Raw genomic sequence first — 20,080 nt, 5'->3', positions numbered from 1 at the left:
CACCTACCATAAGAGCAACCAAATACAGAAAACAGTTAATAACAAACATAAAGGAACGAGTTGATAATAATATATTAGTAGGGGACTTTAACACCCCACTAACATCAATGAACTGATAATCTAAACAGAAAATGAACAAGAAAACAATGGTTTTGAATGACATATTGGAACATATGGATTTAACAGTTATGTTCAGAACATTCCATCCTAAAACAGCAGGATACACACTCTTTTAAAGTGTGCATGGAACATTCTCCAGAATAGATCACATATTAGCCTACAAAACAGAAACTTGAACAAATTAAAGATCAAAGACATACCATATATATTTTCTGACCAAAATACTGTGAAACTAGAAGTCAACCACAAGAAAAAATCTGGAAAGACCACAGATACAGGGAGGTTAATAACATGCTACTAAGCAATGAATGCATAAAACAAAAAATAAAGAATTCAGAAATACATGGAAACAAATGAAAATGAAAACACAATGGTACAAAGCCTTTGGGATGCAGCAAAAGCAGTCCTAAGAGGGAAGTTTATAGCAATACAGACCTCATGAAAAATATCAGATTAAAAGAAAAAAAATAATCTGAAAGGAGCTAGAAAAAGAACAACAAAATAACCTATAACCAGCAGAATGGAATAAATAATACAGATTAGAGCAAAAATACAAAATTAGAGTGGATGAAGCAAAATGATGGAAGACTAGGGTACCTCGTTTAATCTGGTCCCTTGAATTTAGCTAGATAACTATCAGACCATTTTGAATACCTATTAATTCAACCTGAAATGTAAGAAGAGAATTGCTGGAATTCTACAAATAGAAAAATGACCATTTTTTCAAGGAAGGAGGTGTGGAAAATGAATCTGAGAGGATATATTGGAAGATAATCAGTGGGCTGTGAGCACACACACCCCTACCCCCCACCCCCCGCACCTGACAGAGCTTGGTGTGGGTGCCATCCTGCACTCCTTAGGACTCCAGCCACCTGCCACTGACCGAGGGTCTGGACATTCCCAGATCATGCCTGGCAGAACCTGGTGTGACCTTTGGTTGGGATCCCTTGGTGGCAGCCTTCTGTGACCTGCACAAGCATGGGGACTGAGAACATCCTGTATGGGCCTGGACCCCAGACAGCAGTCCCAGCAAAGGGAGCCACTGGAAATGGGCTCCCTGGAGCAATATTGCTCATGGTTATTGGCATAGGTGTGCAGAGACATGCAGGCACGACCACTGAGTGGGCGACCACTGAGACAGTAGCTAGGGTGCACTCCTGCTGTGGGAGGCTGTGCTGTTCAGTAGAGTTTGCAAAGGGGAAGTCTGTGTGTTCTGGACCACCCAGAGGGGAGCAGACTGAGGCTTCTCTCTGAGGTGGAGGTCTGGGTGCAGTTTGCTTTCCACTAAACTGCTGAAAAGCTACAAAAGCTGCCAAAGAACAAAAAACCTCCAGAGAACAAAAGCCTGAATAAATGGTTTCCACAGAGATCAGCCCCTTAATAGGGGGCAGAAGGAATCAACCCAACAAGTCTGACTGAATAACAATGCGGGAGGCCCCTCCCCGAGAAGGCAAGCCAAAAGAACAAGAGGAAAACCACCAGAGGCTCCTCATAAAATTGTAAAACCTCATTATCAGGGGAAAACAATATATTAAGCTCCTGGTATTGACCTAAAACTTGTGTATTTCATGAAGACAATTTTTTAAAATTCATTCTTATGATTCTTGTACTTTAAAAATTTTTTAACCTACTTATCATTACAACTAGAGGTTTAAGACAACATATTCCATAATAACCTTTTAACTTGAACATTTTTTCATAAATATACCTGTGATTTTCTTTTTCTTTTCTATTTTTTTAATATACATATAGACATAAACTTCAAGGTAATCCTCTTTCCCTAATCAATACTAACCTATATATAAACCATATATATGGTTGTACCCTATATAATGTGTATATATATTATATATATAGTTTATATATATATATTATAGATAGATAGATAGATAGATAAAGTGAGATCATATATATGATCTCACCTTATCCCTGGAAAGTTGAGCCTTTTAACAAAGATATCAAGATACACCCAGGTTGAACCAAAATAACCTTCCTCACCCACATCAAGGATTTATAACCACCCTCCCATCGTCTTCTGTCAGTGTTTCTGGGTATTTGTTTTTGTTCTGGTATTATATAAATCTTATCCTTGGGGATCATTTTGGCTGGGTTCATTTTTCTTTTCTTGTCATTTACTTTTGTCAGTCTTTTCATTTGTCCATTTTTGTTTATATACCTTATAAATCTTACTTTTGGGGCTCATTATGCCTGGGTATTCTCTTTTCTATCTCTTTTTTAAATTTTTTCTTCCTTTTTGGTGGTGACTTCCAATAGCTCTGAAACTTTCCAGGGTGCAAATTGCCTGGATCATGGTTGAAATAGTCAGCTATACATTCCCTCAACCACCTTTCAACAAAATGACTCAGAGGAGGAACACCTAACAGAATAAAAATTCAGAGACTGTATCCTCTACCAGAACTATTGGATGTGGACATAAACAGTATGTTGGAAAGGGAATTCAGGGTAACAATTATCCAGGCAATGGCTAGGTTGGATAAAACCATTAGTGACAACATAGAATCTCTATGGGCGGAAGTGAGAGCCAAACTGGCAGAAGTAAAAAATGCTATCAGTGAGGTCCATTCTAATCTAAATATGCTAAAAGCTAGGGTAACTGAGGCAGAAGATAGAATTAGTGATCTAGAGGACAAACTGATAGAGAAAAAGGATTAGGAGGGGGCCCGGAACAGCTTAGAAGCCAGGAAACCAGAATTAGGGAAATATATGATGCCATGAACCTTTCCAATGTCACAAATATCAGGATCCCTGAGGGGGTGGAAAGAGAAGACTAGAAGATACAGTTGAGCAAATTCTGGATGAAAATTTTCCCAATCTGTTCAGGTCCTACAGGCAGAATGAACACCCACCAAGATCAATGAATCTAGAAAAACTTCAAGATACTTAATTGTGAGACTCCTGAATCATAATTTTAGACAAGGGCTTCCGAGGACAGCTAGGGGGAAGAGATTCTTTATATAACAGAGGAAGGTCAATCAGAATAATATCTGACTTGTTCACAGAATTCTGGCAAGCCAGAAAATTCTGGCAAGACATATTAAGGGCACTAAATGAGACGAACATGCTGCCAAGAATACTTTATCCAGCAAGGTTGACATTTGAAATGGATGGATAGAGTTTCCAAGACCATCAAGGTTTAAAAAAGTATGTGACCACCAAGCTGACACTACAAGAAATATATTTTTTAAGATTTTATTTATTTATCTGACACTCAGAGATCACAAGTAGACAGAGAGGCAGGCAGAGAGAGAGGAGGAAGCAGGCTCCCCGCTGAGCAGAGAGTGTGATCTGGGATCATGACCTGAGCCCAAGACAGAGGCTTTAACCCACTGAGCCACTCAGGCACCTCACTACAAGAAATATTAAGGGGGGTTCTATAAAAGAAGAAAGAACCCAAGAGTGACATAGACCAGAAATTTACAGAGACAATCTATAGAAACAAGGACTTCACAGGCAACATGATGTCAATAAAAACGTATCTTTCAATAATCACTCTCAACATGAATGGCCTAAATGCTACCATAAAATGGTGCAGGGTTTCACATTGGATAAAATGACAGGATCTGTCCATATGCTGTCTACAAGAGACATGTTTGGAACCTAAAGATACATCCAAACTGAAAGTGAAGGGATGGAGAAGTATCTTTCATGACAATGGGACTCAAAAGAAACCTGGGGTATCAATTCTCATGTCAGGTAAATTAGATTTTAAACTAAAGACTGTAATCAGAGATACAGAAGGACACTACATCATTCTTAAAGGGTCAATATACTAATAAGATCTAACAATTGTAAATATTTATACCCCCAATACTGGAGTACCAACTACATAAACCCACTGTTATTCAAAATAAAGAGTCATACTGATATGAATACATTAATAGTAGGGAATATTAACATGCCACTCTCAGTAATAGATCATCCAAGCAGAAAATCAACAACAGCAACAACAATAACAACAAATACAGAGTTTTGAATGACACACTGGATCGATGGACCTCATGGATATATACAGAACATCCCACCCTAAAACAACAGAATACTCAAGCACACATGGAAATTCCTCCAAAATAGACCACATTTTGGGTCACAAATCAGGACTCAACCGATACCAAAAGACAGATTATTCCCTGCATATTCTCAGATTACAATGTTTTGGAACTGGAACTCAACCACAAGAAAAAGTTTGGAAGGAATTCAAACACTTGGAAACTAAAGACAACCTTACTTAAGAATGTTTGACTCAACCAGGAACTCCACGAAGAACTTAAAGAATTCATGGAAACCAATGAGAATGGAGACACTTCAGTCCAAAACCTATGGGTTATGGCAAGGGTGGTTCAAAGGGGAAAATACATAGCCATCTAAGCCTCCCTCAAAGAAATTGAAAAATCCAGAATACACCAGCTCTCTTTATACCTTAAAGTACTGGATAACTAACAACGAATTAAGCCAACCTCACACACAAGAAGGGAAATAATCAGGATTATAGAAGAGATCTGTGGGATAGAAACTACAGATACAGTAGAACACATCAATGAAACTAGAAGCTAGTTCTTTGAAAGAATCTATAAGATTGATAAACTACTGGCCAAACTAATCCAAAAGAAAAGAGAGAGAACCCAGATTAACAAAATTATGAATGAAAGGGGATAGATCATGAGTAAGTCCAAGGAAATAGAAACCATCATCAGAAATTATTATCAACAGTTTTATACCATTAAGTTAAGCAACCTAGAAGAAATGGATGCATTCCTGGGAACCTATAAACTTTTGAAACTGAACCAGGAAGAAATTGATAACCTGAATAGACCAAACCTAGTAACGAGATTGAAGCAGTAATCAAAAACCTCCCCCAAAAACAAGAGCCTAGGACCTGATGGATTCCCTGAGGAATTCTACCAAATATTCAAGAAGAAATAATACTTATTCTCCTAAAACTGTTTAAAAAAATAGGAACAGAAGAAAACTTGTAGACTCTATCTATGAAGCCATCATTACCATGATCCCCAAACCAGGCAAAGACCCCATCAAAAAGGAGAATTTCAGACCAAAATCCCTGATGAATATGCACGCCAAGATTCTCAACAAGATCCTAGCTAATAGGTCCCAAAAGTATATTAAAAATATTATCCACCATGACCAGGTGGGATTTGTCCCTGGGATGCAAGGGTGGTTCAACATTCACAAATCAATCAATGTGATAGAACAGATCAATAAGAGAAGAGAGAAAAACCACATGGTCTTCTCAATTGATGCAGAAAAAGCATTTGACAAGATACAGAATCCATTCCTGATTAAAACGATTCAAAGTATAGGGATAGAGGAAACATTGCTCAACTTCATAAAATCTATCTATGAAAAACCCACAGTGAGTATCATTCTCAATGGGGAAAAGCTGACAGCCTTCCCTTTGAGATTAGGAACACCACAAAGATGCCCACTCTCACTGATGTTATTCAACATAGAAGTAGAAGTCCTAGCAACAGCAATCAGACAATAAAAAGAAATAAAAGTTATTCAAATTGGCAAAGAAGATGTCAAAGTCTCTCTCTTTGCAGATGACATGATATTTTACATGGAAAACCCAAAAGATTCCACCCCCAATCTACTAGAACTCATTCAGCAATTCAGTAATGTGGGAGGATACAAAATCAATGCACAGAAATCAGTTACATTCTTATACACTAACAATGAAATTATAAAAAGGGATATTAGAGAATCGATTCCATTTACTATAGGACCAAGAACCATAAGATACCTGGGAATAAACCTAACCAAAGAGGCAAAGAATCTGTACTCAAGGAAGTACAGAACACCCATGAAAGAAATTGAAGAGGACACAAAAATATGGAAAAGCATTCCATGCTCATGGATCAGAAGAAGAAACATTGTTAAAATGTCTATACTGCCTAGAGCAATCTATACTTTCAATGCCATTCCGATCAAAATTCCACCAGCATTTTTCAAAGTGCTGGAACAAACAATCCTAAAATTTGTATTGGAACCAGAAGAGACCCCAAATTGCTAAGGAAATGTTGAAAAAGAAAAACAAAAGTGGCATCATCACGTTGCCTGATTTCAAGCTTTACTATAAATCTGTGATCATCAAAACAGCATTGTATTGTCACAAACACAGACACATAGACCAGTGAAACAGAGTCCAGAGCCCAGATATGGATCCGCAACTCTATGGTCAAATAATCTTTGACAAAGCAGGAAAAAATATCTAGTGGAAAAAAGACAATGTCTTCAATAAATGGTGCTGGGAAAATTGGACAGCTATGTATAGAAGAATGAAAGTTGACCATTCTCTCAAAACATACACAAAGATAAACTCGAAATGTATGAAAGATCTCAATGTGAGGCAGAAATCTATCAAAATCCTAGAGGAGTACATAAGCAGTAACCTCTTTGACATCAGCCACAGCAATTTCTTTCAAGACTTGCCTCTTGAAAGGAAAGGAAAGGCAAAGGAATAAAAGTGAAAATGAAATTTTGGGACTTCATCAAGATCCGAATCTGCACCGCAAAGGAAACAGTCAACAAAACAAAGAGCCAACCCATGGAATGGGAGGAGATGTTCACAAATGACACTAAAAAGAGCTGTATCCAATATCTATTGACAACTTCTCAAACTCAACACCCAAAAATCAGATAATCACGTCAAAAAATGGGCAGAAGACATGAACAGACACTCCTCCAAAGAAGACATACAAATGGCTATCAGACACATGAAAAAATGTTCATCATCCTTAGCCATAAAGAAGATTCAAATCAAAACCATATTGAGATACCACCATACACCATTTAGAATGGCCAAAATTAAAAAGATAGAAAACAACAAGTGTTGGAGAGGATGTGGAGGAAGGGGAACCTTCTTTTTTTTTTTTTTAAGATTTTATTTATTCATTTGACAGAGAGAGATCACAAGTAGACAGAGAGGCAGGCAGAGAGAGAGGAAGGGAAGCAAGCTCCCTGCTGAGCAGAAAGCCCTATGTGGGACTTGATCCCAGGACCCTGAGATCATGACCTGAGCCGAAGGCAGCAGCTTAACCCACTGAGCCACCCAGGCACCCAAAAGGGGAACCTTCTTAAACTGTTGGTGGGAATGCAAATTGGTGCAGCCACTTTGGAAAACAGTGTGGAAATTCCTTAAGAAATTAAAAATAGAGCTCCCCTATAACCCTGCAATTACACTACTGGGTATTTACCCCAAAGATACAGACGTAGTAAAAAGAAGGGCCATCTGAACCCCAATGTTCATAGCAGCATTTCCAAACTGGAAGGAGCCAAGATGCCCTTCAACAGACAAATGGATAAAGAAAATATGGTCCATGTATACAATGGAGTATTACTCGTCCATCAGAAAGCATGGATATCCAAATTTTGTATCAACATGTACAGGACTAGAGGAGATTATGCTGAGTGAAATAAGTCAAGCAGATAGAATCAATTATCATATGGTTTCACTTACTTGGGGAGCATAAAGAATAACAGAGAGGACATTGGGAGTTGGACAGGAGAATTGAGATGGGGGAGATCAGAGGGGTAAACAAACCATGAGAGACTGTGGACTCTGAGAAACAAACTGAGGATTTTGGAGGAGAGTGGAGTGGGGGATTGGGGGGGCCTGGTGGTGTGTATTAAGGAGAGCATGTATTTTATTGAGTACTGGGTATGGTGGATAAACAATGAATCTTGGAACACTGAAAAAAATTAAATTAAATTTAAAAAGAATTAAAAACTCCAAATAATCTAATTTAAAAATAAGCAAAACGTTTGAATAGACAGTTCTCCAAAGAAGATATATAAATAGCCAATTAGTTTATGAAATGATGCTTAACCTCATAGTCATTATTGAAACTCAAATGAGCATCATGAGAGAGATATCATTTCATATTCACTTAAGATGGGTATAATGGGGGCACCTGGATGACTCAGTGGGTAAGCCTCTGCCTTCAGCTCAGGTCATAATCTCAGGGTCCTGGGATCAAGCCTCACAACAGGCTCTCTGCTCAGTGGGGAGCCAGCTTCCCCCTCCCCCGCCCACCTCTCTGCCTACTTGTGATCTCTCTCTGTCAAATAAATAAATAAAATCTTTTAAAAATAGCCTGGAGGACAAGGGGAGATGGAGAGGAGAAGGGAGTTGAGGGAAATTGGAAGGGGAGGTGAACCATGAGAGACTATGGACTCTGAAAAATAATCTGAGGGTTTTGAAGGGTGGGGAGGGTGGGAGGTTGGGGGAACCAGGTGGTGGGTATTGGAGAGGGCATGGATTGCATGGAGCACTGGGTGTGGTGCAAAAATAATGAATACTCTTATGCTGAAAAAATAAAAAATTTTAAAAAAAGAAAGGAGCAAGGGGAAAAAAGAGAGAGAGGCAAACCAATAAACAGACCCATAACTCTAAAGAAGGAGCAGATGATCACCTAGGGGAGGGTGGTGGGAAGGTATTAAAGAGGGGATAGGGATTAACAAGTACACTTGTGATGAGTACAAGGTGTTGTATGGAAGTGTTGAATCATCATATTATATATCTTCAACTAGCATTATGTTGTATATTATCTAACTGGAATTAAAATAAAATCTTAAAAACAAAAAAAACAAAAAATGGTTTATTTCACAGTATGTGAATTATATCTCTATCAAAAATAATTTTTTTAGAAAACATAGGCAAAGTTATACAAAGCAAATATTAAGCTAAATGAAAATAATGTAATAACAATGTGGAAAATTTTTCATTTTAGGGCAAAATGCCAAAGATATTAAATTATCAGAAATAATTTCCTTACACATTGATAAAATATTAAATTCACCAGGAAGATATAGCAGTTGTAAATTTTTATAATTAATCATAAAACCAAGACTGACATAGTTATAAGAAGACAACAATAAATTTTTCATATCAACAAGCAAACAATACCCCAGAAGAATGTAGACCATTTGAGCTAGATTAAGAAACATAACTTAATTCAACTATATACTACACTGAACCCAACTATAAAATGTATATTTTTTCAAGTGCTTATGGAATGTTTACTAAAAGTGACCCTTTGTTTGTCCATAAAGCATATCTAAATAGATTTTGAAGAACTGAAACCACAAGAACTTTGTTCTCTGACAAGAATGCAATCAAACTAGAAATGGCACCAAATTCCTGGAGCCCTCCTACTATGTCAGGCATTAACCCTTTAGTTGTTAAATGGTGATTAGTAGGTCCCAGCTGTCCTGAGTAAAGGGGTGAGGTTTCCAGGACAATGGGGTAAGTGGTGGGGAAATGAAGAAAGCCAGAACAGTGTTTATTTTTGAAATAATCTGGAAATATTTTAAAAATTCTTATGTCCATACAATTATGCATCTGAGGACTATCAGTCCTATTTTTTTAACCACTTCTATTTAGTAGGTAAGTGATAGCATCAAATGCTTATACTCAAAAGCAAGAAAGTCTGAAAATTAATGAGCAGACTATCTAACTCCAGAAGTTAAAAAGAAAAATCAAAAGAAAGTGAAAGAAATAGAATAATGATAAGAAAAAAAATAGTTTAAGAGAAAACAAAGACAGAAAAGTAAAAGCTAAAAGTTGATTATGTCTAAAAGACTTTAAAGAGTGACAAACTTCTGGCAAGACTGATCAAGAGGAAAACGAGAAGATACCAATAAACAATATTAGAACAAAAGAGAGGATATAACTGCAAGTGCAACATTTAAAAATCCGAATATAAGAACTTCAAGCAAATAAATTTGGAAAGTGATATGAGACAGAAAAATTCCTGGAAAACCATAATTTAATTTTAACAAGTAGAAATAGCAAGGGAAAAAATGAACTATTGGGATTTCATCAAGATCAAAAGCTTTTGCACAGCAAAGGAAACAGTTAACAAAATCAAAAGACAACTGACAGAATGGGAGAAGATATTTGCAAACGACATATCAGATAAAGGACTAGTGTCCAGAATCTATAAAGAACTTAGCAAACTCAACACCCAAAGAACAAATAATCCAATCAAGAAATGGGCAGAGGACATGAACAGACATTTCTGCAAAGAAGACATCCAGATGGCCAACAGACACATGAAAAAGTGCTCCATATCACTCGGCATCAGGGAAATACAAATCAAAACCACAATGAGATATCACCTCACACCAGTCAGAATGGCTAAAATCAACAAGTCAGGAAATGACAGATGCTGGCGAGGATGTGGAGAAAGGGGAACCCTCCTACACTGTTGGTGGGAATGCAAGCTGGTGCAGCCACTCTGGAAAACAGCATGGAGGTTCCTCAGAATGTTGAAAATAGAACTGCCCTATGACCCAGCAATTGCACTATTGGGTATTTACCCTAAAGATACAAATGTAGTGATCCAAAGGGGCACGTGCACCCGAATGTTTATAGCAGCAATGTCCACAATAGCCAAACTATGGAAAGAACCTAGATGTCCATCCACAGATGAATGGATCAAGAAGATGTGGTATATATACACAATGGAATACTATGCAGCCATCAAAAGAAATGAAATCTTGCCATTTGCGACAACATGGATGGAACTAGAGCGTATCGTGCTTAGCAAAATAAGTCAAGCAGAGAAAGACAACTATCATATGATCTCCCTGATATGAGGAAGTGGTGATGCAACATGGAGGCTTAAGTGGGTAGGAGAAGAATAAATGAAACAAGATGGGATTGGGAGGGAGACAAACCATAAGTGACTCTTAATCTCACAAAACAAACTGAGGGTTGCTGGGGGGAGGGGGTTTGGGAGAAGGGGGTGGGATTATGGACATTGGGGAGGGTATGTGCTTTGGTGAGTGCTGTGAAGTGTGTAAACCTGGTGATTCACAGACCTGTACCCCTGGGGATAAAAATATATGTTTATAAAAAATAAAAAAATTAAAAAAAAAAGAAATAGCAGACTAGAATGATTCTATAACAATTTAAAAGATTGCATCAGTTAAAATTTTTCTGATAAAGAAGATAGGTTCAGATGTTTATACTTGAAAGTTGAGCCAGATATTTGAAGAACACATAGTTCCTTGGATAATCTGTCAGAAAACAGAATGAAAGGAAATCATTCCCACTTGATTTTATGCCACTAAAATCAAATAGACATATATGAGAACCATGGAATAATTGGAAACCAAGCTCACTCATGAACAAAATATCAAATTCCTAAATAAAATATTAATGAACTAAATCTAGCAGTTTTTATTTATCCTAGGACTGTGAGATTAGTTTAACACAATAAAAATCTCTAATGTAATTCACATTAGTAAATTAAAATAGAAAATTAACATGTCATCTCAAGAAATAGAGAATACACATTTAATAAAATTCAGAACCTACTCATTTTAAAAAATTCTATTGGTAAACTAAGAATAAACTGGAGCTTCCTTTATTTTTTTAGATTTTATTTACTTATTTGACAAAGAGAGAGATTAAGAAGGAGCAGGGGCAGGCAGAGGGAGATGGAAAAGCAGGCTACCCACTGAGCAGGAAGCAAGATGTGGGGCTTGATCCCAGGACCCTGAGATCATGACCCAAACCTAAGGCAGACACTAACCAAATGAGCCACCCAGAAGCCTAGGATTCTTTTAACCTATTAAATGAAATCTACAATAAACTACTGCATTTTACTCAATGGTGAACCTTTAAAAACATTCCCTTTAAAATTAGTATCAACATAACAATGCACACTGTTAACACTTTTTTTCATCACTGTACTTAAAATGGTGTGTTTGTCCTGGAGATGAGAAGTCCTAGGAGTGCAGTAATATAAGAGAAAAAGATATAAAAATATAAAGATGGGAGGTAAAGAAAGAAAATTGTCATTTACATATAAATTATCAAAATTAATAAGCAAATTGATCAGATTTTCTAATTATAAATGCAATATACAAAAACTACAATTATATTTGTATACATTAGCAATAAACTGCTATAAAATGTAATCTTCTAAATGGGCATAGTTTACAATAGCAACAAGAAATAAAGGAATTTCTTATAATGATGTTCAAGTGCCTTCAAATTATAAAACTTCACTTGAATAACATGAAAAGGCTTTAAATAGATGGAGAGACATGGCGTGTTTAGAGAAGACTCAATGTCACAGAGATTGATCTTAATTTGATCTTAAATTGATCTACAGAGTGAATGCAATTCCAATCAAAATCCCGAAATGCTGTGTGTGTACGTGTGTGTAACTTGAAAAGCTGATTCCAAAATTTATGCAGACAAAAAATTTTACTGCAGTATTGTTCATAACCAAAAACTAGAAACTACGTTAAGTGTTCATCAAAAGTTAGATGGATAGGGGAACCTGGGTGGCTCACTGGGTTAAGCAGCTGCCTTAGGCTCAGGTCATGATCCCAGGGATCTGGGATAGAGTCCTGTATCATGCTCCCTGCTCAGTGGGGAGTCTGCTTCTTCCGTTGCCCCCCCTCTACTCATGATTTCTCCCTCTCTCACGCATTCGCATGCTCTCTCTCAAAGAAATAAATAAAATCCTTAAAAGAAAAACAGATGGATAAACAAACCATGAGGTATTCACAAAATGTAGTATTGCACAGCAAAGAGAACTTAACAATATGCAACTTAACAATATGCAAAAATAATATAGATGGCACACAAAACATTGACTGAGAAAACAAATCTGGATGGACATACACAGCTTTTCAAGCACTTTATACACGTTAATGCATTTAATTCTCAGAACCACATCATTGATTGTGTTCACCTCTTCACCCACCACCCTCTTTGAAACAAGGTTGGTCTAGAGAGGATGCTCCAAGCAAAAGATAATTTAGATCCTTTGGTGGTAAATAGACTCCCCAGCAAGGGAGGTGAGGCAAACACTAAGTTTATTGTGTCTGCGGGCTGACATAATTCAGTCAATCACTAATGAGTAACTGTCTTGTGCACATAGAGCCAAGGCTTGCCTATGGTGAGTAGTAGAGTGGAAGTAGAGCATTAAACGTCTGCTATGTGCCAGGTTCTGAGCTTGATGCTGAGGATACAATGGGCAGAAAGACCACACACTCACCTTCTTGTTTAAATAATAACTAATATTTATGGAGCACTTACTATAAGCTGGACATTGTAAGCATTTTATATATTTTACTCTCTCATCTCCACAACAACACTATTATTCACTTCCTTTTACAGATGAGGAAATGGAAGCACAGGTAGGTAAAGAGACTTGCTCAAAGTCACAGAGGCCGGAGGTGGGAGAGCCGAGATTCAAACTTAGGCAGTCTGGATCCAGACCTCCAAATCACTGAATCATCCCAACAACACAGTGTGAGAAATAGTTATTAGTTCTGTTTTGCATCTGAGGAAAGAGAGGCTCAGAACTAATGTAAGCACATGTTTTGCACCCTCTATGTGACAGAGACTATATTAGGTGGTTTTTTTTTAAAGATTTATTTATTTATTTATTTGATGAGAGAGAGAGAGAGAGAGAGAGAGAGAGAGAGATCACAAGTAGGCAGAAAGGCAGGCAGAGAGAGAGAGAGAGAGGAATGGAAGCAGGCTCCCTGCTGAGCAGAGAGCCCGACGTGGGACTCGATCCCAGGACCCTGAGATCATGATCTGAGCCGAAGGCAGCGGCTTAACCCACTGAGCCACCCAGGTGCCCCTATATTAGGTGTTTAATATATATTATTTCTACAACCTGAAAGATAGAGTTCATGGGAATATAAAGGCCCTAATTCTGGAGGACCCAGGTATGCAGAGACTGGTTTGCCTGCTTGCCAACTAAACCCAACAGCCCCTCAGAAAGAATTAAAGTGGTTGACTGTATGGGGGTGGGATGTAATTCTCTGTCTCATTCAAGCTCCTAGATCTCTGGATGAATGAGTGAAACGGCTGGTGGAGAGAAGCAAAGAGAACAGGAGGCTGTTTTTTTTTCTGCCTCTTCTTCTTCTTCCTTTATCTACATCTTGCATACTACACACTTTATTTAATATCACACCTTATTTAGTAAATAAATATTTAATATTTATTTAGTATTTTCTAAGCAACTACCTCTTCTCCCACTAGCACTGAGCCTGGGCCCCCTCTAGCATTAGCATAGAGGAACCTTGGTCAGCTGGACCTCAAAATGTCTATGTCCCACAGTCCACAGTTGACTTAAGTCTGCCCACCTCACAGTTCCTCAGGGCATAATTCTTGGGTTAGAAACACCTTGGTCTACAACCCTCCCCTGTTATCTATGGGAAATGGTATACTTCAGTGTTTTTAAAAAAATGTTACAACTTTTGTTTGCTTCTCCTTTGTCTCTGATTTCTAAAATTGTCAAAGTGAACCCTACACAGCAGGCTGTTCCTGAGAGACTGAGTGTTTTCTCTCTCAAATTCCCAGAGCAGCGAAAGTGTCCATGTGTGCCAAGAAGGCAATGCAGGAGGCAGGATACCCAGACCTTCCCAACTCAGACAAGTATAGATTTATTAGAAGAGGCTTGAGAAAAAGGAGGAGCAAAACTGACCAATGGCATGGGACTGTTGTGTATCCAGCACCTGTTCCCTGAGAAATTTTGCCAGCAACCACTACCTTATTTTAGCCAAGCACTATTAGACAGGACTAATTTACAGACACTTCACTGAGGTCACCAAAATGAAACATTCTAGGTTAGCAATGAGCAGTTCCAATCTAGCAATGTCAAATTTCAAGCAAGAAGAATTTCAAAAAAGCTCTGGATAAGAAAGGAAAAAAAGTGCCTAGTCAAAAATCCCATGGATTAAGATTGTCTTCACCTAATCCTCATTCTTTCTCCTTCCTTCATCTCTCTCTTTCTTTCTCTTATTCTTTATCTTTTCTGACATTATCCTTTTGTTGTTCTACAGCTGTTATATTCAACTGCTTATCTAGTCCAACTCTCAGGTTGGGCTTGGGGTAGATGTTGGGAGAGCATGTCTTTCCGGTTCTTCTACACCCACTTTACCACCACCTTGAAGCCCATGAAAGCAAACCACACTTACAGCCCCTCCTCCGCTGTAGCCTGTTGTTGCCACTGCTGTGTGGAATCCAGATCTTCTGCAACCTGGTTTGGGTGAGCTCTCCCATCTCTTGAGACATCTTAGGTGTCACAGCTAATGACACCACTGTCCACAAAGTACTAGGTCTCACTTCCTGTCTTACTAGCTGTTTCTTCTGTTAATGTGGCCAAAGCAGCAGGTGGACAAAGTTGGGACAGGGAGGTGCACTGGACTTATGAGCCCTCTGGCAGCCTGTCTCCAGCCCCCTCTCCTCTTTCCAAGTCCTTGCTTGACTTGCCTGCCTCTGTGCCTGTATGTAACAGTGGGGGCTTGGGTGCAGAGAGAGAGGTTTGGCAGAGGTCAGCAGAGGCTTCTGAACTTCAAGGGCTGTGTACATAGCCGATAAGTTGGAGCCCAGCAGGGAAGGCAGCCAGCAAGACTGGCCAGATATTTTCCTCCAATGAAGACAGGACTAGTAGAACATGCAAATAAAAGACCAAAGATCATGTGCTTATATCCTGTGTGGGGTGGAAAAGGTAAAGGTGATGAAGTCAGGTCTCAGCCACTTCCACAGTTTTGAAATAAAAAAAAAAATGGGCCCAACTAGAATGTCAGGTTCTAACCCAGAAACAGAGATCCACATCAGAAATTCAAGGTTCTTGAGTACAAACAAAATCCCTAAAAATGCAATGTTTTGAGCTAGCAATCAAAAACCAGAACTGGAAGTGGAAGGCTCATTATCTCACTGCTTCCCCCTACCCAAAATATTATTGCAACTCTTGTCTTTCTGTGAATTCTGCTGCCCTTCCTACCACAGGGCCTCTCCCTCCTAAAATGTGCTGCTTGGGGGCTCTCTTGAGAGAGAGGAGCACCATATGATCATCTTTATGTTCTCTCCAGCCATGGCTAAGTAAATTAGAGTAAACCTGACACCTTGGGAAGAAAAGTGAATGCAGCCATTTCTGTGAGGAGACATAGTAAGCACTGGACACATGGCTGTTAGCTGCCATTACATGCCCTAGGGAGAAAGGCATCATGATCTGATCCAGAATCTGACTACAGTTCTTCAGGCCAAGCTGTGGAGATGGAGGTTTAGGGTGAAGGCTGCAACAGGCTGAGTGTGAGGAGCAGGGAGCAATGACCTCAAAGTAGGACAAGTCCATAGGCCAGATTCATCCCACCCAGATGAGTCTACTTTACCTTCCCCCATTCCCCTGGGGGGAAGAGCACATGTAATGACACAGTTTACCTGGAATATGTCCAAGTGTACTTTTACTTCATTCTTTTGCAACCTTCCCACCCCCTGATGAATCTCCAATGATTGGCTACAAGGAATCTCAACTTTCTTCCATTGAGCTGGGCTACACAGGAACAAGCTCTTGGGTATAGAAATCCCTAATCCCTTTCCTCCAATGCTCCTGGCTACACTTTGCCTTTTAAGAAGCTCCTTAAAAGTTTATTCTTAGTATCCTAGTCTATACAAAGGTTAGATTCCAGTTGTGTACAAATCATTCCAAATCTTCAGTACATTTGGGAGCCTGCCCATCTAAATTAATCTACTGAGACAGCGTGAATCGTGGTGGTTAACAGCAATGGGATGTGGAACCATACTACCTGAGTGGAGTCCCACCTCTTGCCCCATTATGAGATCCTGGGCAGAAAACTTAATTTTACAGTGCCCCAGTTTTTTCATCTGATTAGAGTTTCTACCTACTTTTTAAGATTGTTGAAAACTCAACATGTTAACACATATAAAGCAACCTGGGAAATATTCAAAATACATTAGTCAACACCTATTCCCTGAAACTTCTAATGTAATTCTGGGTATACAAGAAACAGTAAGGGGAATTTATAACATATAATAATGGGTTAACATTTATAATCAAGACTCCTGCCAATCAATAAGAAAGATAAATTTATTTTTACTTTTTTGGTTTTGTGATACAGAAGGCCCTAGAAACCATTTCATCCAACCTTTTCTGTTAAGAAAGTGGGGCCTAGAGCGGGGAAATATTTCCTAAGGTCCTGTCCCCAAACAAGTTCCCAAGTCAGGAGTAGAACACGGGGGACCTCATTTTCCCAGTCAAAGGCTTTGTTGTTGTTGTTGTTAATTGATCAATTTAACTTGACTAAAGAATGTGGTGTTCCAAATGATCTCAGAACCTTCATAGTCTGAGAACTAGACCTTGGAAGAGATACAGCTCTTAATTTTAATGAGTCTCCTAATAAGTATTACTCTGCAAATGCTATTTTTTTTTTCCTCAGCATTGGCTTTGCTAGCTATTGAGTTGTTTTTTTTTTTCTATTTCTGACATTGCAGTATTACGTCTTTTGTTACGTCTTTAACTGAAGTATAATTAAGATGCAGTGTTATAGTAGTTTCAGGTGTACAGTATAATAATTTAGTAAGTCCATGCATTTCTCAGTACTCATCTAGGTAAGTGTACACTTAATCCCCTCTACCTATTCTACACCTCCCCTCATCTACCTCACCTCTGGCAACTACCAATTTATTTTCTGTATTTAAGACTGTTTTTTGTCTTTTTTTCTTTGTTTGCTTCTTAAATTCCACAAATGAGTGAAATCATATATTTGTTTTTCTCTGACTGATTTACTTATCATAATACTCTCAAGCTCCATCCATGTCATTGTAAATAGTAAGATCTCATTCTTTTTATGCTTTTTACATCTGAGTAGTATTCCATTGTGTGTGTATAAGTATGTATGTGTATGTGTAGAGATTATACTCAGATCCATTCATCTATTGACGGATACCTGGGCTGCTTTCATATCTTAGCTTTGTAAATAAGGCTGCAATAAATATAGGGGTGTATATATCTTTTTTAGTTAGTGTTTTCATTTTCTTTGGGTAAATATCTAGTAGTGAAATTGCTGGATAATATGGTATTTCTATTTTTAATTTTTTGAGAAAACTCCATACTATTTTCCACAGAGGTTCCATCAATTTGCATTCCCACTAACAGTGTAAGATGGTTCCCTTTTTCCCCACGTCCTTGCCAACACTTTTTATTTGTGTTTTTTATTTTAGCCATTCTGATAGATATAAGGTAATATCTCATTTTGATTTTTTAAAAAGATTTCTTTATTTATTTGACAGACAGAGATCACAAGTAGGCAGAGAGGCAGGCAGAGAGAGAGAGGGAAGCAGGCTCCCCATGGAACAGAGAGCCTGATGTGGGGCTCCATCCCAGGACCCTGGGATCATGACTTGAGCGAAAGGCAGAGGCTTTAACCCACTGAGCCACCCAGGCGCCCCTCATTTTGATTTTCAATGCGAATAATCTTACATGTAAAGTTTCCATTGCCCACAGAGTAACAACATATTCCATATCCTAGTTGCTCCTTACAAACATTCTCACTAGTCTCATAGGGAAACCAAGGTCTAGGCAGGGGAAGTAGCTTGTCCAAGGTAACTGAACCAGTCATATGAACCTCCATCTCTGTTTACAGTTTTGTCCTCATGACCCTGACAAGAGGCAGAAATGTAATTTTAGCAGCAGGAAATCTGAGATAGGAGGCTAGCAGGCTATTGGCAAGGTCTGAAAGGGTAAGCCTGGGGTCCAGGCTTGAAAATTCAAGTTAAAGTTGCCTAGAACTGGAACTAGCTAGCTGGTTGTTTATCGTTGATGTGTTGTTTTGTTTTACTTTGCTTTTGTGGTACGTGGGCTGTCTGGTTTTTGTTTGTTTGTTTGTTTACTCTGTTATCAACTTTGATCCTAGAACCAGGAAAACTAAACAAGCTTTGTGGAAAGTTCTCAGGATGGCTGTTCTAAATCAAGCTCCAACCTAATTCTCTAGCCATGTTTCTTTTTTTTTCTTTTCTTTTTTTTTTTTTTTAAAGATTTTATTTCTTTATTTGACAGAGAGAAATCACAAGTAGATGGAGAGGCAGGCAGAGAGAGAGAAGAAAGCAGGCTCTCTGCTGAGCAGAGAGCCCGATGCGGGACTCAATCCCAGGACTCTGAGATCATGACCTGAGCCGAAGGCAGCGGCTTAATCCACTGAGCCACCCAGGCGCCCCTCTAGCCATGTTTCTTTTTAGACCCCCATGCTTAAACTGTACTGGCTGACTCCGTGAGTTCCCAAACATAACATGACATGTACTTTTTACCTCTGAGCCTTTGCTCCACCTGAAATGCCTTCTCTTTCCTTCCATTCTCAATAAAATCTGACTCACTCCTCAAGAACTGGTTGAATGTTGCCTCTTCTGGGGACTTTTCCCTGTAACCTGGGACAGGCATTATCTTTGGTTCTCATATTGTCTATATGCTTCTATTTATCCGAGCACGTATCCACCAGTTTTTACTGGTATGCTTCCTTACTGGACTGTGAGTTCCTTGAGGATGGGGACTAGACCTCGATGATCTGTGATCAGTGTTTCCGGTGTCCAGCTCAAGTCCTAGCAAAGAGGAGACACTTGCTTAATGAGTAGTTGTACAATCTGTATCTCTCTTTCCTTGATGAGATGAACATATACACAAAGAATCCCCGTTCAGGAAGGTAAACATTATAACTGAGATCTATGCAGGGAATGGGGTGGGCAAACTAACTAGATCTGAAAGTAGGAGGTATCTAGAAAGTTTCTCAACCCTGAATGTGGTAGAATAGAATAAACAAAATACGAAGTCCCCTACCCTGAAAAAGCCCAATTAACTGGTAGCAGAAAAAGAGTTCACTTTCACTCAGTATCAGAGACTCACTCAAGACCAAGATCTGAACCACGAATTCTAAAATGGGGTTAATTATAGGAAGAAAAAGCACACAGTGTGACTTCCTGAGGCCCATAGATCCTAACCATCCTCCAAAGTCAGGGGGTATGTAGGAGAATCCTATTAAACACATTATTAAGACCATACCCATGGGTTACAAAATCACAAATGGGGTATCTCTATTAGTAATTCTTGGGAGTGTGTGGGTATAAATGCATTTGTGAGGGGTAAGAGTATAC

The 20,080-nt window shown here is 38.7% G+C and overlaps 1 protein-coding gene across 3 annotated transcripts in view; it reads right to left on the bottom strand.

The window, feature by feature from the left end:
• PFKFB1 (6-phosphofructo-2-kinase/fructose-2,6-biphosphatase 1) overlaps positions 1-15,474 on the bottom strand; it is a 91,630-nt gene extending 76,156 nt beyond the window's left edge. For 2 of the 3 annotated variants that reach the window (XM_082717450.1, XM_082717452.1), the window contains exon 1: positions 15,115-15,473. In XM_082717450.1, the coding sequence (XP_082573576.1) occupies positions 15,115-15,211 (97 nt within the window). In that variant the 5' untranslated portion in view covers positions 15,212-15,473. Of the gene's footprint in view, positions 1-15,114 lie in introns of all 3 variants that reach the window. The other variant, XM_082717451.1, reaches the window with a different exon arrangement.
• Between the last annotated feature and the right edge of the window lie 4,606 nt (positions 15,475-20,080).

This window comes from Mustela nivalis (assembly GCF_964662115.1).
Source record: "Mustela nivalis genome assembly, chromosome: X".
NCBI classification, from domain to species: domain Eukaryota; kingdom Metazoa; phylum Chordata; class Mammalia; order Carnivora; family Mustelidae; genus Mustela; species Mustela nivalis.
Note: the sequence above shows the minus strand (reverse complement) of the source record. Positions and strands in the feature narration are given on the sequence as shown.